Genomic DNA, 24,159 nt, shown 5'->3' with positions numbered 1-24,159 from the left:
GACTTCAAATGTGAGGTGGTCCCTAAAAAAAATGGTTTTGTAAATTTCGTTGTAAAAATGAGAAATCGCTGGTCAAATTTTAACCCTTATAACTTCCTAGCAAAAAAAAATTTTGTTTCCAAAATTGTGCTGATGTAAAGTAGACGTGTGGGAAATGTTATTTATTAACTATTTTGTGTCACATAACTCTCTGGTTTAACAGAATAAAAATTCAAAATGTGAAAATTGCGAGTTATTACCTCATAAAGGGACACTGGTCAGAATTGCAAAAAACGGCAAGGTCTTTAAGGTCAAAATAGGCTGGGTCATGAAGGGGTTAATTTGTAATTAACCCCTTCATGACCTTGGGATTTTCCGTGTTCGTTTTTCGCTCCCCACCTTACCAGAGCCATAACTTTCTTATTTTTCCGTCAATTTGGCCATGTGAGGGCTTATTTTTTGCGGGACGAGTTGTACTTTTGAACGACATCATTGGTTTTACCATGTTGTGTACTAGAAAACGGGAAAAAAATTCCAAGTGCGGTGAAATTGCAAAAAAAAGTGCAATCCCACACTTGTTTTTTGTTTGGCCTTTTTGCTAGGTTCACTAAATGCTAAAACTGACCTGACATTATGATTCTCCAGGTCATTACGAGTTCCTAGATATCTAACATGACTAGTTTATTTTTTACCTAAGTGGTGAAAAAAAATTCCAAACTTTGCTAAAAAAAAAAAAGTGCCATTTTCCGATACTCGTAGCATCTCTATTTTTCATGATCTGGGGTTGGGTGAGGGCTTATTTTTTGCGTGCCAAGCTGGCGTTTTTAACCCCTTCCTGACCTGTGACAGCGTATGCGTCATGAAAGTCGGTGCCAATCCGACCTGTGACGCATATGCTGTGTCACAGAAAGATCGCGTCCCTGCAGGCCGGGTGAAAGGGTTAACTCCCATTTCACCCGATCTGCAGGGACAGGGGGAGTGGTAGTTTAGCCCAGGGGGGGTGGCTTCACCCCCCCGTGGCTACGATCGCTCTGATTGGCTGTTGAAAGTGAAACTGCCAATCAGAGCGATTTGTAATATTTCACCTAAAAAAATGGTGAAATATTACAATCCAGCCATGGCCGATGCTGCAATATCATCGGCCATGGCTGGAAATACTAATGTGCCCCCCCCCCCCCCCGATCTGTGGTCCGCTCCCCTCCGTCCTGTGCTCCGCTCCCCCGTCCTCCTGTCCGCTCCCCCGTGCTCCAATCACACCCCCGTGCTCCAATCAAACCCCCCCCGCACTCAGATCACCCCCCCGCACAGCGATCCGCCCCCCGTGCTCCGATCCACCCCCGTGCTCCGATCCACCCCCGTGCTCCGATCCACCCCCCCATGCTCCGATCCACCCCCCCCCATGCTCCGATCCACCCCCCCCATGCTCCGATCCACCCCCCACCCCATGCTCCGATCCACCCCCCCCCCATGCTCCGATCCACCCCCCCCCCATGCTCCGATCCACCCCCCCCCCCCCCCCCGTGCTCCGACGCTCCCCCCGTGCCCTGATCTCCCCCCCCCCCTTATACTTACCTCCCGGGATCCGTCCGTCTTCTTTCCTGGGCGCCGCCATCTTCCAAAATGGCGGGCGCATATGCAGTGCGCCCGCCGAATCTGCCGGCCGGCAGATTCGTTCCAAAGTGAGTTTTGATCACTGAGATATAACCTATCTCAGTGATCAAAATAAAAAAAAATAGTAAATGACCCCACCCCCCCCCCCTTGTCACCCCCATAGGTAGGGACAATAAAAAAATAAAGAATTTTTTTTTTTTTTTTTACACTAAGGTTAGAATAGGGTTAGGGTTAGGGCTAGGGTTAGGGCTAGGGGTAGGGCTCGGGTTTCGGTATGTGCACACGTATTCTGTTCCTCTGCGGATTTTTCCGCTGCGGATTTGATAAATCCGCAGTGCTAAACCGCTGTGGATTTATCGCGGATTTACCGCGGTTTTTCTGCGCATTTCACTGCGGTTTTACAACTGCGATTTTCTATTGGAGCAGTTGTAAAACCGCTGCGGAATCCGCAGAAAGAAGTGACATGCTATGGAATGTAAACCGCTGCGTTTCCGTGCAGTTTTTCCGCAGCATGTGTACAGCGATTTTTGTTTCCCATAGGTTTACATTGAACTGTAAACTCATGGGAAACTGCTGCGGATCTGCAGCGTTTTCCGCAGCGTGTGCACATACCTTTAGAATTAGGCTATGTGCACACGGTGCGGATTTTGCTGCGGATCTGCAGCGGATTGGCCGCTGCGGATTCGCAGCAGTGTTCCATCAGGTTTGCAGTTCCATGTAAACATATGGAAAACCAAATCCGCTGTGCCCATGGTGCGGAAAATACCACGCAGAAATGCTGCGTTGTATTTTCCGCAGCATGTCAATTCTTTGTGCGGATTCCGCAGCGTTTTACACCTGTTCCTCAATAGGAATCCACAGGTGAAATCAGCACAAAAAACACTGGAAATCCACGGTAAATCCGCAGGTAAAACGCAGTGCCCTTTACCCGCGGATTTTTCAAAAATGATGCTGAAAAATCTCACACGAATCCGCAACGTGGGCACATAGCCTTAGGGTTAGGGTTGGAATTAGGGTTGTGGTTAGGGGTGTGATTAGGGTTATGGCTACAGTTGGGATTAGGGTTAGGGGTGTGTTGGGGTTAGTGTTGGAGTTAGAATTGAGGGGTTTCCACTGTTTAGGCACATTAGGGGTCTCCAAACGCAACATGGCGCCACCATTGATTCCAGCCAATCTTGTATTCATAAAGTCAAATGGTGCTCCCTCAATTCCGAGCCCCGACGTGCGCCCAAACAGTGGTTTACCCCCACATATGGGGTACCAGCATACTCAGGACAAACTGCGCAACAATTACTGGGGTCCAATTTCTCCTGTTACCCTTGTGAAAATAAAAAAATGCTTGCTAAAACATAATTTTTGAGGAAAGAAAACGTATTTATTATTTTCACTGCTCTGTGTTATGAACTTCTGTAAAGCACTTGGGGGTTCAAAGTGCTCACCTCACATCTAGATAAGTTCCTTTCGGGGTCTAGTTTCCAAAATGGGGTCACTTGTGGGGGATTTCTACTGTTTAGCCACATCAGGGGCTCTGCAAACGCAACGTGACGCCCGCAGAGCATTCCATCAAAGTCTGCATTTCAAAACGTCACTACATCACTTCCGAGCCCCAGCATGTGCCTAAACAGTGGTTTACCCCCACATATGGGGTATCAGCGTACTCAGGAGAAACTGGACAACAACTTTTGGGGTCAAATTTCTCCTGTTACCCTTGGGAAAATAAAAAATAGCGGGCTAAAAAATCATTTTTGAGAAAAGAATTTTTTTTTTAAATTTTCATGGCTCTGCGTTATAAACTTCTGTGAAGCACTTGAGGGTTCAAAGTGCTCACCACACATCTAGATTAGTTCCTTTGGGGGTCTAGTTTCCAAAATGGGGTAATTTGTGGGGGATCTCCAATGTTTAGGCACACAGGGGCTCTCCAAACGCGACATGGTGTCCGCTAATGATTGGAGCTAATTTTCCATTTAAAAAGCCAAATGGCGTGCCTTCCCTTCTGAGCCCTGCCGTGCGCCCAAACAGTGGTTTACCCCCACATATGGCGTATCTGCGTACTCAGGACAAACTGGACAACAACATTTGTGGTCCAATTTCTCCTATTACCATTGGCAAAATAGGAAATTCCAGGCTAAAAAATCATTTTTGAGAAAAGAAAAATTATTTTTTATTTTCATGGCTCTGCATTATAAACTTCTGTGAAGCACCTGGGGGTTTAAAGTGCTCAGTATGCATCTAGATAAGTTCCTTGGGCGGTCTAGTTTCCAAAATGGGGTCACTTGTGGGGGAGCTCCAATGCATAGGCACACAGGGGCTCTCCAAACGCGACATGGTGTCCGCTAACAATTGGAGCTAATTTTCCATTCAAAAAGTCAAAAGGCGCGCCTTCCCTTCCGAGCCCTGCCGTGTGCCCAAACAGTGGTTTACCCCCACATATGAGGTATCAATGTACTCAGGAGAAATTGCCCAACAAATTTTAGGATCCATTTTATCCTGTTGTCCATGTGAAAATGAAAAAATTGAGGGTAAAAGAATTTTTTTGTGAAAAAAAAGTACTTTTTCATTTTTACGGATCAATTTGTGAAGCACCTGGGGCTTTAAAGGGCTCACTATGCATGTAGATAAGTTCCTTGGGGCGTCTAGTTTCCAAAATGGGGTCACTTGTGGGGGAGCTCCAATTTTTAGGCACACGGGGGCTCTCCAAACGTGACATGGTGTCCGCTAAAGAGTGCAGCCAATTTTTCATTCAAAAAGTCAAATGGCGCTCCTTCCCTTGCAAGCCCTGCGCCCAAACAGTGGTTTACCCCCACATATGAGGTATCAGCGTACTCAGGACAAATTGGACAACAACTTTCGTGGTTCAGTTTCTCCTTTTACCATTGGGAAAATAAAAAAAATTGTTGCTGAAAAATCATTTTTGTGACTAAAAAGTTAAATGTTCATTTTTTCCTTCCATTTTGCTTCTGCTGCTGTGAAGCACCTGAAGGGTTAATAAACTTCTTGAATGTGGTTTTGTGCACCTTGAGGGATGCAGTTTTTAGAATGGTGTCACTTTTGGGTATTTTCAGCCATATAGACCCCTCAAACTGACTTCAAATGTGAGGTGGTCCCTAAAAAAAATGGTTTTGTAAATTTCGTTGTAAAAATGAGAAATCGCTGGTCAAATTTTAACCCTTATAACTTCCTAGCAAAAAAAAATTTTGTTTCCAAAATTGTGCTGATGTAAAGTAGACATGTGGGAAATGTTATTTATTAACTATTTTGTGTCACATAACTCTCTGGTTTAACAGAATAAAAATTCAAAATGTGAAAATTGCGAAATTTTCAAAATTTTCGCCAAATTTCCGTTTTTATCACAAATAAACACAGAATTTATTGACCTAAATTTACCACTAACATGAAGCCCAATATGTCACGAAAAAACAATCTCAGAACCGCTAGGATCCATTGAAGCGTTCCTGAGTTATTACCTCATAAAGGGACACTGGTCAGAATTGCAAAAAACGGCAAGGTCTTTAAGGTCAAAATAGGCTGGGTCATGAAGGGGTTAATGATAGCATTTTGGTGCAGATAAGTTTTTTTGATCGCCCGTTATTGCATTTTAATTCAATATCGCGGTGACCAAAAAAACCGTAATTCTGGTGTTTTGAATTTTTTTCTCGCTACTCCGTTTAGCGATCAGGTTAATGCTTTTTTTATTGATAGATTGGGTGATCCTGAACGCGGATACCAAATATGTGTAGGTTTGATTTTTTTTTTTTTATTGATTTATTTTGAATGGGGGGTGATTTAAACTTTTATATTTTTTTTTCTTTTTTTCACATTTTTTTTTACTTTTGCCATGCTTCAATAGCCTCCATAGGAGGCTAGAAGCAGGCACAACGCGATTGCCTCTGCTACATAGCAGCGATCTTATGTTCGCTGCTATGTAGCAGAAAATCAGGTGTGCTGTGAGCGCCGACCACAGGGTGGCGCTCACAGCTACCGGCGATCAGTAACCATAGAGGTCTCAAGGACCTCTATGGTTACTATTCAGAAGCATCGCCGACCTTCGATCATGTGACGGGGGTCGGCGACGCGATGATTTCTGGCCGCCCGGCCGGAAGCGGTAGTTAAATGCCGCTGTCTGCGTTTGACAGCGACATTTAACTAGTTAATAGGCGTGGGCACATCGTGATTCTGCCCACGCCTGTTACGGGCACATGTCAGCTGTTCAAAACAGCTGACATGTCCCGGCTTTGATGCGGGCTCACCACCGGAGCCCGCATCAAAGCGGGGCTTCTGACCTCGGACGTACTATCCCGTCTGAGGTCAGAAAGGGGTTAACTACAGTTGTACTTCATAAAAACAAAAAATAAAAAAATCTAAAGACGTCAGGTAAAAAAAAAATATTCATATTTGGATCACTTGATATGGAATGACCCACCCGGGGGTCGGTAAAAAACCCCCGAATCATGTTCTCTGGGGTCTCGCCTACCCCCGGGAACGGAGACCCCAGAGAAAATCCTACTCTGGTGGGCGCTATTCACTTTTTCCACAGCGCAGGTAATTAATGGCGCTGTGGTTTAAGTACCCTTAACTGCCGCCGTTAAAAGGCGTATCGGCGGTCCTTAGGGGGTTAAAGGGAATCTGTCACTAAGGCTACTTAAACACCAGCGTCGTACGACGCACGATGCAATGCGTCGTACCGACGCATGCTGTGAAAGCGCATCACAACGGGAGCAGCAAATGCAGTTTTACAACGCATCCGCTGCCCCATTGTGAGCTCCGGGGATGAGGAAGCTGAGTTCCGGCCGCGCATGCGCGGTCGGAAATGGAGGACACAACGCACCAAAAAACGTTACATGAAACGTTTTGGTGCCAACGGTCCGTCACAACACGACGCAACCGTCGCACGACAGTTGCGACGTGTGGCAATGCGTCGCTAATACAAGCCTATGGAGAAAAAACGCATTCTGCAGACAACTTTGCAGGATGCGTTTTTTCTGCAAAACGACGCATTGCGATGTGCGTCGTACGACGCTAGTGTGAAAGTAGCCTTACTGTTTCGTATATAAGCTGCGGCCACCGCCATCAGGGGCTTATCTACAACATTTTGTAATGCTGCAGATAAGCCCCCGATGTAACCTGAAAGATAAGAAAAACAAGTTAGATTATACTCACCAAGGGGCGGTACCAGTCCAGAGCCTCCCATCTTCATGCAAGGACGTCCTCTTCCTTGCTTCCTGTTGAGGGCAGAACGAAGTACTGCAGTGCGCAGGCGCCGGGCCTCTCTGAGCTTTCCCGCATCGGACCGTTCCCCCAGGTGAGTATAATCTAACTTGTTTTTCTCATCTTTCAGGTTACATCGGGGGCTTATCTACAGCCTTACAGGATGCTGTAGATAAGCCCCTGATGGCGGTGGCCGAAGCTTATATACAAAAAAGTAGGTGACAGGTTCCCTTTAAGTCTATGAGAGCCAGAACGAGCCTCTCATGGACGTGTACAGAAAAGTGTCCTCCGCGCAGTTCCATGAAACACTGGAGCTGCCGGCAAATGACTTTTTGCTCAAGACCAAAGGAGCGACGCTGGAAAAGGATGAAGGTGGCAGCAGGTGACTAGGAGACGTGGGAATTACATTTTACACCACCACTCCAGCAGTGCCATAAAAAAAAAAAAAACATAATGGAGTGGTGCTTTCACATGCAAATGACAGTGTCTCTGACTGAGGTCTAAGGAGCAACGTTTCTCCTTGCCGAGAGTGACCTACAGACTTTGGCATGCCAAGATAAGGACGCTTATTCGCTGTGCAATACTCCTCTGGGAAATGTAATATGCAAATTGCCTCTTCAGTGAAAAAGAGATCTTTAACCCTATAGCGCCACCTGTTGAAGCAGCAATCCTAGCCCTCTTACCCTTTGAATAGTCAATTTGCATATTAAATTTCCCAGAGGAGCATTGCACAGTGAATAAGCACCCTTACCATGGCATACCAGAGAAGGTATATCACTCTACGCAAGGAGAAATATTACCTCTTAGACCTCAATACAGAGCCTCTTACCCAGCCAAATCAGTTCTCATACTTTGCATGGACGAGGGGCAATAAACCAAAACACCATATCTACAAATTGAGAATCTGATTTGGTTTTTATTTCAAGGCTCGTTAAAAGATTGATAGTGACTTGTAGGATTGCTGCTTCAAACAGGTGGCGTTAGAGTTCAAGTCCTCTTCATCTCTGAAGAGGCAATTTGCACATTAATTGTCGGAAATTTTTCTGAAAATTTAAAACCTTGACTCCTTCACGACATGCGCCGTGCTAGTACTGCGCATGTCGTGTCTCCGCCTTTGATGTGGGGTCCGGCGCTGAGGGGCAGGTGGAATTGCGATCCACCTGCAGTTATTAACTAGTTAAATGCCGCTGTCAAACGCTGACAGCGGCATTTAGCTACCGCTTCCGGCCATTGAGCCGGAAATGCGTGCATCGCCGACCCCCGTCACATGATCGGGGGTCAGCGATGCGTTGGCATGACAACTTGAGGTCTCCTTGAGACCTCTATGGTTGCTGATGTCAGATTGCTGTGAGCGCCACCCTGTGGTCGATGCTCATAGCAATGCTATAATTCAGCTACTTAGGAGCGATCTGAGCATCGCTCCTATGTAGCAGAGTCGATCAGGCTATGTCAGCTTCTAGCCTCCCATGGAGGCTATTGAAGCATGGCAAAAGTAAAAAATAAGTTCTAATAATTATGAAAAAAAAAAAAAATATAAAAAGTTTAAATCTCTCCCCTTTCGCCCCATTCAAAATTATAATAAAAAAAAAATCAAACATACACATATTTGGTATTGCAGTGTTCAAAAATCGCCCGATCAATTAAAAAAAAGGATTAACCTGATCACGAAACGGCGTAGCGAGAAAAAAATTGAAAACGCCAGAATTACGTTTTTTTTTTTTGTTGCCGCGACATTGCATTAAAATGCAATAACAGACGATCAAAAGAACGTATCTGCACAAAAGTGGTATCATTAAAAACACCAGCTCGGCACGCAAGAAATAAGCCCTCACCTGACCCCAGATCACAAAAAATGGAGACGCTACGGGTATTGGAAAATGGAGCAATTTTTTTTTTTTTTTTTATAGCAAAGTTTGGAATTTTTTTTTCACCACTTAGATAAAAAAATAACCTAGACATGTTGTAGCATTTAGTGAACCTAGCAAAAAAGCCAAACAAAAACAAGTGTGGGATTGCACTTTTTTTGCAATGTCACCTCACTTGGAACTTTTTTCTCGTTTTCAAGTACAAGACATGGTAAAACCAATGGTGTTGTTCAAAAGTACAACTCGTCCCGCAAAAAATAAGCCCTTACATGGCCATATTGATGGAAAAATAAAAATGTTATGGCTCTGGGAAGGAGGGGAGCGAAAAAAGAAAAAGGGCTGCTTCTTGAAGGGGTTAAATATAAGTTAGTCTAAAGGTACCTTCACACTGAACGATATCGTTAGCGATCCGTGACGTTGCAGCGTCCTCGCTAGCGATATCGTTCAGTTTGACACGCAGCAGCGATCAGGATCCTGCTGTGATGTCGTTGGCCGCTGCAGAAAGTCCAGAACTTTATTTCGTCGCTGGACTCCCTGCAGACATCGCTGAATCGGCGTGTGTGACGCCGATTCAGCGATGTCTTCACTGCTAAGCAGGGTAAACATTGGGTTACTAAGCGCAGGGCCGCGCTTAGTAACCCGATGTTTACCCTGGTTACCATCGTAAAAGTTAAAAAAACAAACACTACATACTTACCTTCCGCTGTCTGTCCCTGGCGCTCTGCTTCTCTGCACTCCTCCTGCACTGGCTGTGAGCGCCGGCCGGAAAGCACAGCGGTGACGTCACCGCTCTGCTTTCCGGCCACTGTGCTCACAGTCAGTGCAGGAGGAGTGCAGAGAAGCAGAGCGCCGGGGACAGACAGCTGAAGTATGTAGTGTTTGTTTTTTTTACTTTTACGATGGTAACCAGGGTAAACATCGGCTTACTAAGCGCGGCCCTGCGCTTAGTAACCCGATGTTTACCCTGGTTACCGGCATCGTTGGTCGCTGGAGAGCTGTCTGTGTGACAGCTCTCCAGCGACCAAACAGCGACGCTGCAGCGATCGACATCGTTGTCGGTATCGCTGCAGCGTCGCTTAGTGTGAAGGTACCTTAAGGCTGGCCACATAAAATATCTGTTGGAGGAACAGGAATAGTTAATTTGGCACTCAGCAATCACTCAATTCCGCTATACACATACACTAGGCTCGACCAAGGGTATGTGCAATTTCAATGTGGGGAGCGCTGCTGTTGGATGCCTTTCACAATGGCTTATCTACCCTGAAAACAAAATATAATAGCCAGATCCTTTTCTCACTTGTGCTTATCTGTAGGAGACATGATGGGATGCCCTCATACACACTAGATAATCTGTGGATTTGGCCAAGCTTCATCTAATGTGTTTGGGGGCCTTAAAGAGTTTATTCGACTAAAATATGGAACTATAGTGAAGGCGCTGTAGAAAAAAATTCTGTTACACATGAACACAAGTTTACAAGGCTTTGAATATATACAGAAAATGGAGACATTGTCAATTCAAAAGTTCTGGGAAAAAAGAAAATAGATTACCCCTAATGAATATTCATCAAATTCAGGTGACATTTAAGATGATCACTGTAGTGCATAGTATTAAAAAATGCTCTTTAAATATATAAACCTATCATTATGTTACTTTTCATATTACGATGGAAGATACCTTCAAAGCAGAATCTGGATCTTTACCATGCAGAAGGCCCAGCACTTGAATAAGACATGAATTAAAGTGTTCATATCTAAGGTAAAAAGGGAATTTGGTCTTGTTAAATGGAAAGTTATTGGGCAATACAGGCAAAAAGATACAAGAATGTTTTTCCAGAAGATGGTAGAGTGTCATAAAAATATGGTTTTGACTTCTCAGTATCTCGCTCGCACATAGCTTAGACTCACTTTGCATATGTACTGTATATGTGTGGGTACTATAGGTGTGTACTGTGTGCAAGTCCTACCTTGATAAATAATCGGCAACTTTTGGGTTCTTTAACAAGTCCATAAGGAGGTCCACTGAGTATTTCCTGGTTAAAGTGCCATCCCCATTTACAAGAATGTTGAATATTAACTGAAATGTTTGATGGATATTTCTGGAATGAAAAAGCTAGGGAAAAAAATAAAATCAGAAATTACATATTGTTGGTAACAGGGAAAATGTATTGTAAATCATATGATTTTTTTAAGTTCCTAGAAAGCATTCACATACAGATAGTGAAGAAAGTGTGGGCAAGGGCGACAAAACAACTGACACATGAATTTGATAACATTTTCAGATGTATAATAACATGGGTCAAAGACGTGCCCACGTGAGACGATGGCCCCTTTTTGTTAATCTTGCAGGCTGATTCTTTTTCTATATATATATAGCTTCCGGACCCAGGGCTGGTGTGCGACAAGGACCTGCCGTGACGTTACGGTCATGTAACCGCAACGTCATCATAGGTCCTTCTCACACCAGCCCCGGGACCGGAAGCTGCCGCTTGCAATGAAGTGGTCCCGGGAGCGTCGCGAGGAGCGGGAAAGGCGGCGGATGGTGAGTATAGCAGTTCTTCAACGGGCCTTCGGAAGGTGAGTATATGTTTACTTTTTTTTTTTTAAGTCTCTATACTACGTAGCTCTGTGCTGGGCAATATACTACGTGACTGGGCAATATACTACGTGGCTCTGCTATATACTATGTGGCTGGGCAATATACCACGTGGACATGCATATTATAGAATACCCGATGCGTTAGAATCGGGCCACCATCGTGTGTGTGTCTGTCTTTCTGTCTGTCCTGGAAATCCCGGCTCTCTGGCGGGCCTGGCGGCCTCGACCAATCAGAGACCGGCACAGCATTGACGTAGAAATCCCGCGTCTCTGATTGGTCGAGGCCCCCAGGCCTCGACCAATCAGCAACAGGCACAGCGACGATGATGTCACAAAGGACGTAGACATCTCACGTTTCTGATTCAGCGACGGGCACAGTATCGACGTAGATGTCATAATGGTTGCCATGGCGACGATGATGTCATAAAGGTTGCGTCGACCAATCAGCGACGGGCACAGTCTGCCGCGAATTCTGGAATCATCAATCAATGGCAACCATTATGACATCATTATGTATATTAGGAGTCGATCCATTTTATACCGACTCAACAGCCCTGACTAGGACATTCAATATGTTGGCTCAACATATTTATGTCAGAAAGACAGAGGCTTAAAAATATTCTTAAATTTAGCAGAAAGCCGGCAGCTTGGTCTGGATTGAGCACAGAAGTCTGTGACGACCACTGAGCAATCCCCTTTTTGTGGTGTTGTAAGAACAGCAGTAAGGTGAGGCTTATTTTTAGGTTGTTTCCATGTCTTCCCTTCCCCACATACTTGTTTCCCATCTATTCGCCCCCCACGTCCTTGATTGACAGTTCTAACTTTACAGAACTTAGACAGACAGAGGGAAAGAAAAGTAGGTGGTATGATGCGCTGAACTGCTTAGTCACCCCAAGGGTGCATAAAAGTGCCTGCGTTTGGTTTTAAATGCATTTTGCACTGAGACTTCCTATAACTATGCCGCACCCCCCTCTTATCTTTGGCAACACAGCAAGTTCATGTGGATCTGATGAATCCTGAAGGTGTTCTGGAGCCTGCCGACACTAATTTATAGCCAATTCTCTACAGTGCACATTATATATAGATATTACTAGCGATCAGGCCCTATACTCAGTCTAGATTTATTGGCAACACTGTGGAGTAATAAGTGTCATTATACAATCTGATGATGTGCTTTCTGCCTTCATACACACATCTTTATAGATGTCAACTGTGATACCAGAAAGTGGAGAGTGGCAATGGTTTTATTAAATAATGATAATGCTGAAATCATGAGGAAAGTTATCATTGTGGTAATTTGTTCAGTAACTGTGATTTATGTGGAACTCCGATCACTCATGGTCTTTATCTAGAAATAAGTACTCTGAATTTTTCTAAAAACGACTGTGAAGATAAAGGCTACAGATAAATGATGAGAGACTTAAAGCCACTTCTAACAGAAGGGACAAAGAAGCAGAAAATGGAGAGGTAATTGACCTTGTTAAGACAACTGTCTGTAGCCAACACTTCACGGCACTGACGGAAGGTCAACAACCCAAGGAATAACACACTTCTCTGCTGTCAGCCACAGTGGGCGACAGTCTGTAAAGCTGCTGCATGAAAAGAAACAGCTTGTATGCAATAAAGTCTTCATGTGCTACCCTGTAGTGGGAATAAGCAGCTCCTGGCGATGTATGATGGGAGCATGTAGAGAGGGTGGTGCCAGTGATTACCTGGAAAGTTGATGGGAGAATAGGGGACAATTTTGTTTTTAACCAAAGGATTGGGGTGGGGGAATGACTTACCAAATTACTAAGTGATCAAACACTTTTTATAAATTTGTAGGTACTTAAAAGGAGTTGTCTGGCACCTATAATATATTTTCTAACGATTTGTCCTTACACTCTACCCACTTTTGTAATTTCCTTTCCTACACAATACCCTACACTTCTCGCCATCTATCTAAATCTCTAAAATGTGGCCTGTTTTTTTTTTTTTTTTTTTTTTACTGTACTTCCTGTGACGTTTACTGTGCTTCCTGTACATTCCATCGCCCCTCCTGGAACAGAACAGGACGTCACAGGGATGGCACCTCATTTACTCAATCGATTGTTGAATTGCTGCCCCAACCTGAAAATGTCCAGGATTATGGGAATTGTGAAAGATTTGAGTGCAGCGCTGGCACTCTGCTTCTGTCTGTGCTGCAGGTTCACTGAAAGATAACATCATCGGGAAGGGTAGAAGACAAAAGCTTTGAATGACACCAGTCCTGCTCCACAGTTTCTAGTACCATCTTCAAATGAGTTGTCAGCAAGGGGTGGTGATAGAAGCAGTGAGTGACGGAAGTGCCGCCCTGTGATGACAATTGATTTAGGGGCAGTGCTAGAAGCTGAGGGGTGAGAGGAGACTGAATTCAGCTAGATAAAATGCTCATTTAAATATAGGGATTTTTGTGTATGCACCGTAAAATCCTTTTCTCCAAGCTAATCATTGGGGAACACAGGACCAAGGGTGTTACGCTGCTGCCACTAAGAGGACACTAAGTGAACTTACACTACCGTTCAAAAGTTTAGGGTCACCCAGACAATTTTGTGTTTTCCATGAAAACTCATACTTATTAATCAGACAAGTTGTCAAATGAATTAAAAATCTAGTTCAGACATTGACAAGGTTCTAAAAAAAATATTTTTCTTTGAAATAATAATTTTATACTTCAAACTTTGTTTTGTTAAAGAATGCTCCCTTTGCAGCAATTACAGCATTGCAGACTTTTGGCATTCTAGCAGTTAATTTGCTGAGGTAATCTGGAGAAATTTCACCCCATGCTTCCAGAAGCCCCTCCACAAGTTGGTTTGGCTTGATGGGCACTTTTTGTGTACCATACGGTCAAGCTGCTCCCACAACAGCTCAATGGGGTTGAGATCTGGTGACTGCGCTGGCCACTCCATTACAGATAGAATACCAGCTGCCTTCTTCTTCCCTAAATAGATCTTGCATAAAGGTGTGCTTTGGGTCATTGTCCTTTGTATGATGAAATTGCTCCAATCAAGCGCTGTCCACAGGGTATGGCACAGCGTTGCAAAATGGAGTGATGGCCTTCCTTATTCAATATCCCTTTTACCTTGTACAAATCTCCCACTTTACATGCACCACCCCACACCATCATGTTACCTCCACTATGCTTGACAGATGGCATCAGGCACTCTTCCAGCATCTTTTCAGTTGTTTCTGAGTCTCACAAATGTTCTTCTGTGTGATCCAAACACCTCAAACTTGGATTCGTCTGTCCATAACACTTTTTTCCAATCTTCCTCTGTCCCATGTCTCTGTTCTTTTGCCCAAATTAATATTTTCCTCTTATTAGCCAGTCTCAGATATGGCCTTTTCTTTGCCACTCTGCTCTGAAGGCCAGCATCCTGGCCTCTTCACTTTAGACATTGACACTGGCGTTTTGCGAGTACTATTTAATGAATAAGACGGCTGAGAACCTGTGAGGAGTCGAATTTCTCAAATTACAGACTCTAATGTACTTGTCTTGTTGCTCAGTTGTGCAGCGGGGCCTCCCACTTCTCTTTCTACTCTGGTTAGAGCCTGTTTGTGCTCTCCTCTGAAGGGAGTAGTACACACCGTTGTAGGAAATCTTCAGGTTTCTGGGCAATTTCTCACAGGGAATAGCCTTCATTTCTAAGAACAAGAATAGACTGTCGAGTTTCACATGAAAGTTCTTTTTTTCTGGCCATTTTGAGAGTTTAATTGAACCAACAAATGTAAAGCTCCAGATTCTCAACTAGCTCAAAGAAAGGTCAGGTTTGTAGGTTCTCTAATCAGCCAAACTGTTTTCAGCTGTGCTAACATACTTACACAAGGGTTTTCAAGGGTATTCTAACCATCCATTAGCCTTTTTACACAGTTAGCAGCCACAAAGTACCATAAGAACACTGGAGTGATGGTTGTTGGAAAGGGGCCTCTATACACCTATTACAAACTAGACGTTTGAAACTAGATTTATTTAACACAATTAACAATGTATAGAGTGTATTTCTGAATCATTCAATGTTAGCTTCATTCGAAAAACTGTGCTTTTCTTTCAATAATAAGGACATTTCTAAGTGACCCTAAACTTTTGAACGGTAGTGTAAAAAGATTAACTCCTCTTCTGCAGTATACACCCTCCTGCTGGCTCTAATTTGAACCAGTTTGGTGACAAAGCAGTAGGAGCTTATAACCGTTAACAAGAATAAACTGTAAAAAGTAAGGAACAAACACAAGTCATTAGACTAACAGGGTGGGGGCTGTGTCCCTCAATGATTGACTCTGAGAAAAGGATTTTATGGCGAGTACACAAAAATCCCTATTTCTCCTACGCCTCATTGGGGGACACAGGACAATGGGACGTCCTAAAGCAGTCCCTGGGTGGGGAACAACACAACTGCTATTAGCCCAAATACCAACAATTACAGATGTGTTACTTGTCAACTGCAGAATTCGCCTGCCGAGGGAAGCATCTGCAGAGGCCTGAGAATGAATCATGTAATGCTTTGTGAAAGTATGCAAGTTGGACCAGGTCACAGCTCTTCGGACTTGTTCTGCTGACGCCTGGTGCTGGATGGCCCAAGAAGCGCCCACTGACCGACTGGAATGTGCCTTAATCCCTGCTGGGACAGGTTTGACCCTGACACGGTAGGACTCCTGAATAGCCGAGCGAATCCAATTGGCTATTGTGGCCTTTGAAGCGGCTAGGCCCTTCCTATGCCCCTCCGGAAGCACGAATAGGGCATCCAACTTGCAGAAAGACGCCGTCCGCGAGACATACCTCCTAAGAGCTCTCACTAGATCCAGAGTGTGAAGAGCCTTCTTGATACGATGTACTGGTGCCAGACAGAATTAGGGCAAAACAATATCCTCGTTGAGATGGAAAGAAAAGACAACTTTCAGCAGAAAAGATGGGGACGTTCTCAGAACCACCTTATCTTTAAGGAAAATCAGGAACAGAGCTCGGCAGGACAGTGCCGCCAACTCCAAAACTCGCCTGATTGACGTGACCACGACTATGAAAGCTACTTTCCAAGAAAGGAAGGTTAGTGATACCTCCTGTAGCGGTTCGAAAGGGACCTCCTGTAAAACCCAGAAGACCAAATTAAGATCTCATGTTCCAATGGCATTTTATAGGCAGGCACCACATGGGAAACTCCCTGAATGAATGTCTTCACCTGTAATCTGGTGCCAATCCTGCATTGGAACAAAATGGATAAAGCTGAAATCTGTCCCTTGAGAGAGCTAAGCACGAGACCTGACTCCAATCCAGTCTGCAGAAATTCCAAGATGGAAGGAATGGAAAACTCAAGAGGAGAGTGTCCACGGTCTTTGCACCATGAGAAGAGGGTCTTCCAGGTGCAATGATAAATGCACATAGACACGGGTTTCCTACCACTAATCATGTTTGAGATCACCTGATGAGAGATTCCTGCTTAAGCTAGAATCCAGGATTCAACGGCCACGCCATTAAACACAGGGCCCCGGAGTTCTGGTGGTAAATAGGGCCCAGGGATAGCAGATCTGGGCGATCCGGCAGTCGCCAGGGAACGTCTGCGATGAGTTGAACTAGCTCCGCGTACCACGCCCAGCGCAGCCAGTCCGGCACGACCAGGATCACTGGTACCCCCTCCGCCCTGATCTTTTTGATGACCTTTGGAAGAGGAGCGGCGGGAAATACATATGGAAGCCGAAAGTGATGCCACGGAAGAACCAGTGCATCCGCTCCGATGGCTACTGGCTTGTGGGACCGAGCTATGAACTCGGGAACCTTTGTGTTTAGCCTTGAGGCCATCAGATCCACATCCGAAGTCCCCCAGCGATGACAAATCTGCTGAAAGACCTCCGGATGAAGAGACCACTCTCCCGGGGCGAGGTCCTGGCAGCTGAGGAATTCAGCCGCCCAATTCTCTACGCCCAGGATGTGAACCGCCGATATGGCTGAGCCGTTCTGCTCGGCCCAACGAAGAATGTGACCTACTTCGTGCATGGCTGTCCTGATGCGGGTGCCCCCCAGACCGTTGGTGTACGACACAGCCTTGGCATTGTCGGATTGGATCCTGATGGGACGACCTGCCAGGAGATGATGAAAATGCAGAAGGGCTAACTTTTGCTCGTATCTCCAGGATGTTGATCGGGAGACGCCACACTCGATTGGACCAACATCCCTGTTCCGTATGATGGCGTAAAACTGCACCCCAGCCAAGACTGGCGTCTGTGGTCACCACCAGCCAACGTACTGGAAGGAAGGACTTCCCCTGATCCAGGGAAGACTTCAGCATCCACCACCTGAGGGTCTGCCTGACATGCGGAGACAGACGGAACCGACGGCCGAGAGAACTGATTCCTGTCCCAAGCCGTCAGAACTCAGAAGTGCATGTTGCAAAGGGCAGAGGTGTAGCTGCGCAAATGAACCCGCCTCTATCGCTGCCACCATCTTGCCGAGAATCCCCATACTAAATCGTATGGAGTGAGGGAAAGAGCAGGAGAGCATACGTGTTCCCTGTTGTAAAGCTAAGACCTTTTCTGGAGGGAGAATTAACTCGCGAGAAGTGTCCAGGATCATCCCCAAGAAGGAAATCTGCTGAGCAGGTACTGGAGAAGACTAAGTTTATCTTCCAACCCATGTGAGAAAGTGTATTCACCGTGATACTCACGCACTCCTCGCAGGCCCGAAAAGATGGTCCTTTGATGAGCAGATCGTCTAGATACGGAAGCACCACCACACCCAAAGCATGAAGAATGGCCATGACAGCCGCCATGAGCTTGGTGATGACTCTGGGGGTGGTGGCGAGGCAGAAGGGCAAGGCTACAAACTGGAAGTGTTCCCCACAAACCGTGAAGCGTAGGAATCTTTAGCGGGGATGAAATAGGGATTTTTGTGTACTCACCATAAAATCCTTTTCTCCAAGCATTCATTGGGGGACACAGACCGTGGGTGTATGCTGCTGCCAATAGGAGGCCGACACTAAGTGATACAAAAAAAGTTAGCTCCTTCCCAGCAGTATACACCTTTCTGCTGGCTCTCAGCTAACCAGTTCGGTGCAAAAGCAGTAGGAGATCAACAACAACATATGAGAGTATAGCATGTCAAATTATATATGAGAGTATAACATGGTCAATTTACAAAACAAGGAGAAGCTAATAGAGTTGGAGCTGTGTCCCCCAATGAATGCCTCGAAGAAAAGGAGTTTCCGGTGAGTACACAAAAATCCCTATTTCTCCTTCGCCTCATTGGGGGGAAACAGACCGTGGGACGTCCCAAAGCAGTCCCTGTGCGGAGACAACATCAGATCAGGCCCTGTGTAACTGCTACTTACAATAGCGCCACCGCGGCCTGTAGAGTCCGCCTGCCCAGACTCAACAGTAGAAGTCTGAGAATTATAGTGCTGCATGACTGCATGCGGACTGGACGAACCCGCGAGCTTGCAGGCGTGCTTTATTGACGCCTGGTTCCTAGAACCCAAGAAACCTTGATCGACAGAGTGGAGTGGAGTTAGGCTGATGTCTAATCCAAAAGGACTCCTGGATGGTGTAACGAATCCACCAGGCTAATATGACCGATGAAATGGCTAAACCCTTCCTGTAACCATCAGGAAGCATTCCCCTGACTGTCAGGAAACCCAAATAAGGTGTACAACCTTCAGAAGGACGCCCAGCTCGATACGTACCTACTCAGAGCACTTACTTTGTCCAGAATATGGAGAACCCATCCCCCTTTTTGTGGACTGTTAACAAGGGACGGGGATGACCTGAGGACAACCTTGCCTTGATGGTAATAAGAAAAAAAAAGTCTGAAGAACAGAGCGGCTAGCTCCGAAGCCTCGTCAGGATGACGAGATCGCAGAGAAAAACAAAAAAAAGAGGAAACCTTCCCTGATAGCAAAGTCTGTCCGGATCAAAAAAAAAAAGAAAAAAAAAAAAAAAGTGTACTGTAAGACTCCCAGGACCATTAAAGGGAAGGTGCCGTGATTTTGTTTTTGTATTAATAGTTATTGATTATATAAATCAATTATTTTTAATACAAAAGTAAATGTACTACTTTCATACTTTTTTATTCATTCACTTTTGCCACTGGAGGCTGCCATTTTCATTAGTGTAAGTATCTGGGCACGACACTTGCACACCTCACTTACGGCAGCCATGGGCATAGGAGATAAGGGTCGGACTCCGACCGCATCTCTTTCATTGAGGCCGCTCCTCCTGCTTCTTAGCTGTGACTTGGGCACGCCCACTGGGCTGCTAGGTCACAGCTGGGGGAGGAGTTTGCGGCCATTTTGCTGCCAGGCAGGAGCTGCTGCTGGGAAGCGAGGGTCCGAGGTAAGTATCTGCAGCGAGGAGCTGTGATTGCAGCCTGTACTTAGTATTACAGTACAGACTGCAATCACTGCTCACTGCCGACCTGTTCTGAGCAGAGCAGGGAGATCTCACACTGCTCTGCCCTGAACAGGATTCAGCACTTCCTGGGAGAGGACGGAAGGCAAGTACAGGGTTTTTTTTTTTTTTCTTATGCATCTACCACTGCTACCTGCCCCTATATACCACTTACCACTGCTAATCCAGTCCGGTGTAGCTAATCCAGTCCGGTGTAGCTAATCCAGTCCGGTGTAGCTAATCCAGTCCGGTGTAGCTAATCCAGTCCGGTGTAGCTAATCCAGTCCGGTGTAGCTAATCCAGTCCGGTGTAGCTAATCCAGTCCGGTGTAGCTAATCCAGTCCGGTGTAGCTAATCCAGTCCGGTGTAGCTAATCCAGTCCGGTGTAGCTAATCCAGTCCGGTGTAGCTAATCCAGTCCGGTGTAGCTAATCCAGTCCGGTGTAGCTAATCCAGTCCGGTGTAGCTAATCCAGTCCGGTGTAGCTAATCCAGTCCGGTGTAGCTAATCCAGTCCGGTGTAGCTAATCCAGTCCTGTGTACAGTATAACACAGGACAGGATTAGATACACGGCTCAGCAGTCGGTATCTAATCCTCTCCTATGCACTCCTCTCCTATGTACTCCTCTCCTCCCTGCATGTCTTTCCCCATTGTGGTTTATTATTTTTTGTTGTAGGAGACGAGGGGGTCAAGGATTATGCGTTCGGTAAGTATGGTTTAAAAAAGATTAATAAAGGACTTTATTCTGGCCGAGTCTTTATTTACAATACAACTATAGGATTAGTAATGGATGGGTGCCTTATAGACGCCTCTCCATTACTAAGCCGTGGGCTTGATGTCACCGGACAATATGAAGGTGACACAAATATGAACCCCACTTGCTACCGCAACAGGGCAAGTGGAAATTGCCAGGCAAAGCGCCAGAAAAGGCACATGTAAAAGGCGGCTGAGAGCTTGTTTATAGCCCGGGGGGGTGAATGACAATATCCATGGCCCCTTCCTGCGCTATTAATGTCAGCCCGCAGCTGTCTGCATTTCATTTGCTGGTTGTTAATTATAGGGGGCCCCCACGTCTTTTTTTTTGGGGGGGGGGGGGGGGGGGGGGGGGTGTTCCCCCATTTTAATAGCCAGTAAAGGCCAAGTATACAGTTGTTTGAGTGTGAGCACACTCCCCCCCCCCCCCCCCATAGACCAATACACTGCTATCCTGAAATACTCTGTGCTCCTGTCACCCTGCTCCTTCCACCATACATCTCTGTGACCTCCCTAGAGCAGCACAATACCATATGGATCGCGTATAATGCCGCCATAATGTATATACACATATACACTAGATGGTGGCCGGATTCTAACGCATCGGGTATTCTAGAATATACATGTCCACGTAGTATATTGCCCAGCCACGTAGTATATAGCAGAGCCACGCAGTACAGTATATTGCCCAGCCACATAGTATATAGCAGAGCCACGTAGTATATTGCCCAGCCACGTAGTATATTGCCCAGCACAGAGCCACGTAGTATAGAGACTAAAAAAAAAAACAAAAAAACATACATATACTCACCTTCCGAAGGGCCGTTGAAGTCCTGCTATACTTACCATCCGCCGCCTTTGCCGCTCCTCGCCACGCTCCCGGGACCGCTCCATTGCAAGCGGCAGCTTCCGGTCCCAGGGCTGGTGTGAGCAGGACCTATGAGGACGTCGCGGTCACATGACCGTGACGTCACGGCAGGTCCTTGCCGCACACCAGCCCTGGGACCGGAAGTTGCCGCTTGCAATGGAGCGGTCTCGGTGAGGACCGGGAAAGGCGGCGGAGGGTGAGTATAGCAGGTTTTTTGTTTTTTTTAATTATTTTTAACATGACCTATTTTTACTATTGATGCTGCATAGGCAGCATCAATAGTAAATAGTTGGGGACACACAGGGTTAATAGCAGCGGTAACGGAGTGCGTTACACCGCGTGCCGGTACCGCTGCCATTAACCCTGTGTGAGCGGTGAGTGGAGGGGATTACAGAGCAGGCGCCGGGCAGTGAGTGGAGGGGAGTAGGGGAGGGACTAATCGGACTGTGCCCGTCGCTGATTGGTCGCGGCAGCCAGCAGCCATGACAGGCAGCTGCCGAGACCAATCAGCGAACGAATAACCGTGACAGAGAGAAAGACGGAAGTGACCCTTAGACTATAATATATATATATATATATATATATATATATATATATATATATATATATATATATATATATATATATATATATATATAACTGTGGGGATGTTGGGTAGGAGCTGTAGGGAAGGTGGATGGGGGCAGATCCATTGTGGGGGTTATAGTCCATGGCATAGGGGAGGTGGATGGGGCAGATCCATTGTGGGGGCTATAGTCCATGGCATAGGGGAGGTGGATGGGGGCAGATCCAGGGTGGGGGCTATAGTCCATGGCATAGAGGAGGTGGATGGGGGCAGATCCAGGGTGGGGGCTATAGTCCATGGCATAAGGGAGGTGGATGGGGGCAGATCCATTGTGGGGGCTATAGTCCATGGCATCATAGTTCTCTTTCTCGCAGTCTATGACATTCGCTCACATACCGCGCTGCTATCTCCACTGCTCTCTCTTCTTCTCCCAGCAGGATATATGTTTTCTCTTCCTCCTTCATGGTGATGAAGTCTGGGAAGAGATGTGAGAGTCTCCTGAAGTGAGTGTCCCTCACTGCTGAGTATTTGGAGCAGTGTAGCAGGAAGTGGGTTTCGTCCTCTATAGCCTCCTGGTCACAGTGTTGGCACAGTCTTTCCTCCCTGGGCTTGTAGCTCTGCCTGTGTCGGCCACATTCGATGGCCAGACTGTGGGCACTGAGTCTATATCGGCTCAGGATCTGGCGGTCTCTGGGGTCCGGTAGTTTCTCCAGATATGGGGCCAGTCTGTAGTCTCTCTGTAGGCTCCGGTACATGGTCAGTTTCTGTGAGCTGATAATATCATTCTTCCAGTCACTGACATACCTCTCCTGGCCTTCGTCTGCCATCTTCCTAATTCCGGCTTTTGTCATGTTGTTGTGATTGGTGTTCTGGTCCGGTTGGGTTTGGCTGGGCTGTTCCGAGGGTTCTGGTTTTTCTGTTTCACCTACATGTATCAGGGCTTTATGGTGATGGGAGCTTGGATTGCTCCTATGCAGGTGAGCCCAGAATGACAGCGCCCTCTTTAGAACTGTTAGGTGTAGAGGGAATCTGCCCAGCTCGGCCCGACAAGCACTGTTGGAGGTGCTCCGATGGACCTGGAGAAGGTGCTTGCAGAATTCCAGGTGGAATATTTCTGTTGGACTGGAATCCCACTTTGACCAGTCTGGGTAGGTGTGAGGACCCCAGACTTCGCTGCCATACAGGAGGATTGGGGCGATGATGGAGTCGAAGATTTTTAGCCAGACCCTCACTAGTGGCTTCAGATGGTAGAGTGTCCATCGGATGGCATAGAAGGTTTTGCAGGCCTTGTCTTTCAGGGTCTCTATGGCTTGTTTGAAGCTCCCTGACCGGTGAATCTCTAGGCCCAGGTAGGTATATTTGTCCGTTCCTGTGAGGTCGCAGTTGTTGAGGATAAATGATGGGTGTTGGTCTGATCTTCTCTTTCTCCTCTGGAACACCATGGTGTTGGTTTTCTTTAGGTTGAACGGTAGAGCCCAGGTGGAGCTGAATTTCTCTAGGATTTTCAGGTTGTCCTGGAGGCCTTTCTCGGTTGGTAACAGCAGCAGCAGGTCATCTGCGTACAGCAGGAATTTCACCTGGGCGTCGTGGAGGGTGAGACCTGGTGCTGAGGAGGATTCCAGGGCGGTAGCCAGCTCGTTGATGTAGATATTGAAGAGCGTTGGACTTAGGCTGCAGCCTTGTCTGACTCCGCGGCTCTGCTGGAAATAAGCCGTTCTTTTGCCGTTCACACTCACACTGCAGCGGTTCTCGGTGTAGGAGCTTTTGATGACATCGTAGGTCTTTCCTCCTACTCCACTCTCCAGCAGTTTCAGGAATAAGCCCGGGTGCCACACTGAATCAAAGGCCTTTTTAAAGTCCACAAAGCAGGCGTATATCTTCCCATTCTTTGTATTGTAGACGTGTCTCTGAATGAGGCTGTGCAGAGTATAGATGTGGTCAGTGGTGCGGTGGTTCGGCATGAACCCTGCTTGGCTCTTGCTGAGGATGTTGTGCTCGGTGAGGAAGGTGAGGATCCTCTTGTTCAGGATACTGTTGAACAGTTTTCCCTGATTGCTGCTGACGCATATGCCTCTGTAGTTGGCTGGGTCATACCTGTCCCCACTCTTGTGGATGGGTGTGATTAGGCCTTGGTTCCAGGTACGAGGGAAGTAGCCGGCACTCAGTACAATATTGAAGAGTTTAACCATTGCAGCCTGTATTTCTGGTGGGCTGTACTTCAGCATTTCTGGTAGGATTCCATCCAGGCCACCGGCTTTTCTACATCTTATGGAGGAGAGTCTCTCGGTTACTTCCTGTAGTGTTATAGGTGTATCCACCGGGTTTTGGAAGTTT

At 46.3% G+C, this 24,159-nt stretch overlaps 1 protein-coding gene across 1 annotated transcript in view; it reads right to left on the bottom strand.

Annotated features, from left to right (window-relative positions):
- CIP2A (cellular inhibitor of PP2A) overlaps positions 1-24,159 on the bottom strand; it is a 152,341-nt gene that overhangs the window by 87,230 nt on the left and 40,952 nt on the right. The window contains exons 7-8 of the mRNA XM_069757758.1: positions 10,625-10,770; positions 10,336-10,411 (exon numbers count right to left, since the gene is read on the bottom strand). Coding sequence (XP_069613859.1) covers positions 10,336-10,411; positions 10,625-10,770 — 222 coding nt within the window. The remainder of the gene's footprint in view (positions 1-10,335; positions 10,412-10,624; positions 10,771-24,159) is intronic.

The sequence above is a fragment of the Ranitomeya imitator genome, chromosome 3 (genome assembly GCF_032444005.1).
Source record: "Ranitomeya imitator isolate aRanImi1 chromosome 3, aRanImi1.pri, whole genome shotgun sequence".
In the NCBI taxonomy this organism is placed as follows: Eukaryota; Metazoa; Chordata; class Amphibia; order Anura; family Dendrobatidae; genus Ranitomeya; species Ranitomeya imitator.
Note: the sequence above shows the minus strand (reverse complement) of the source record. Positions and strands in the feature narration are given on the sequence as shown.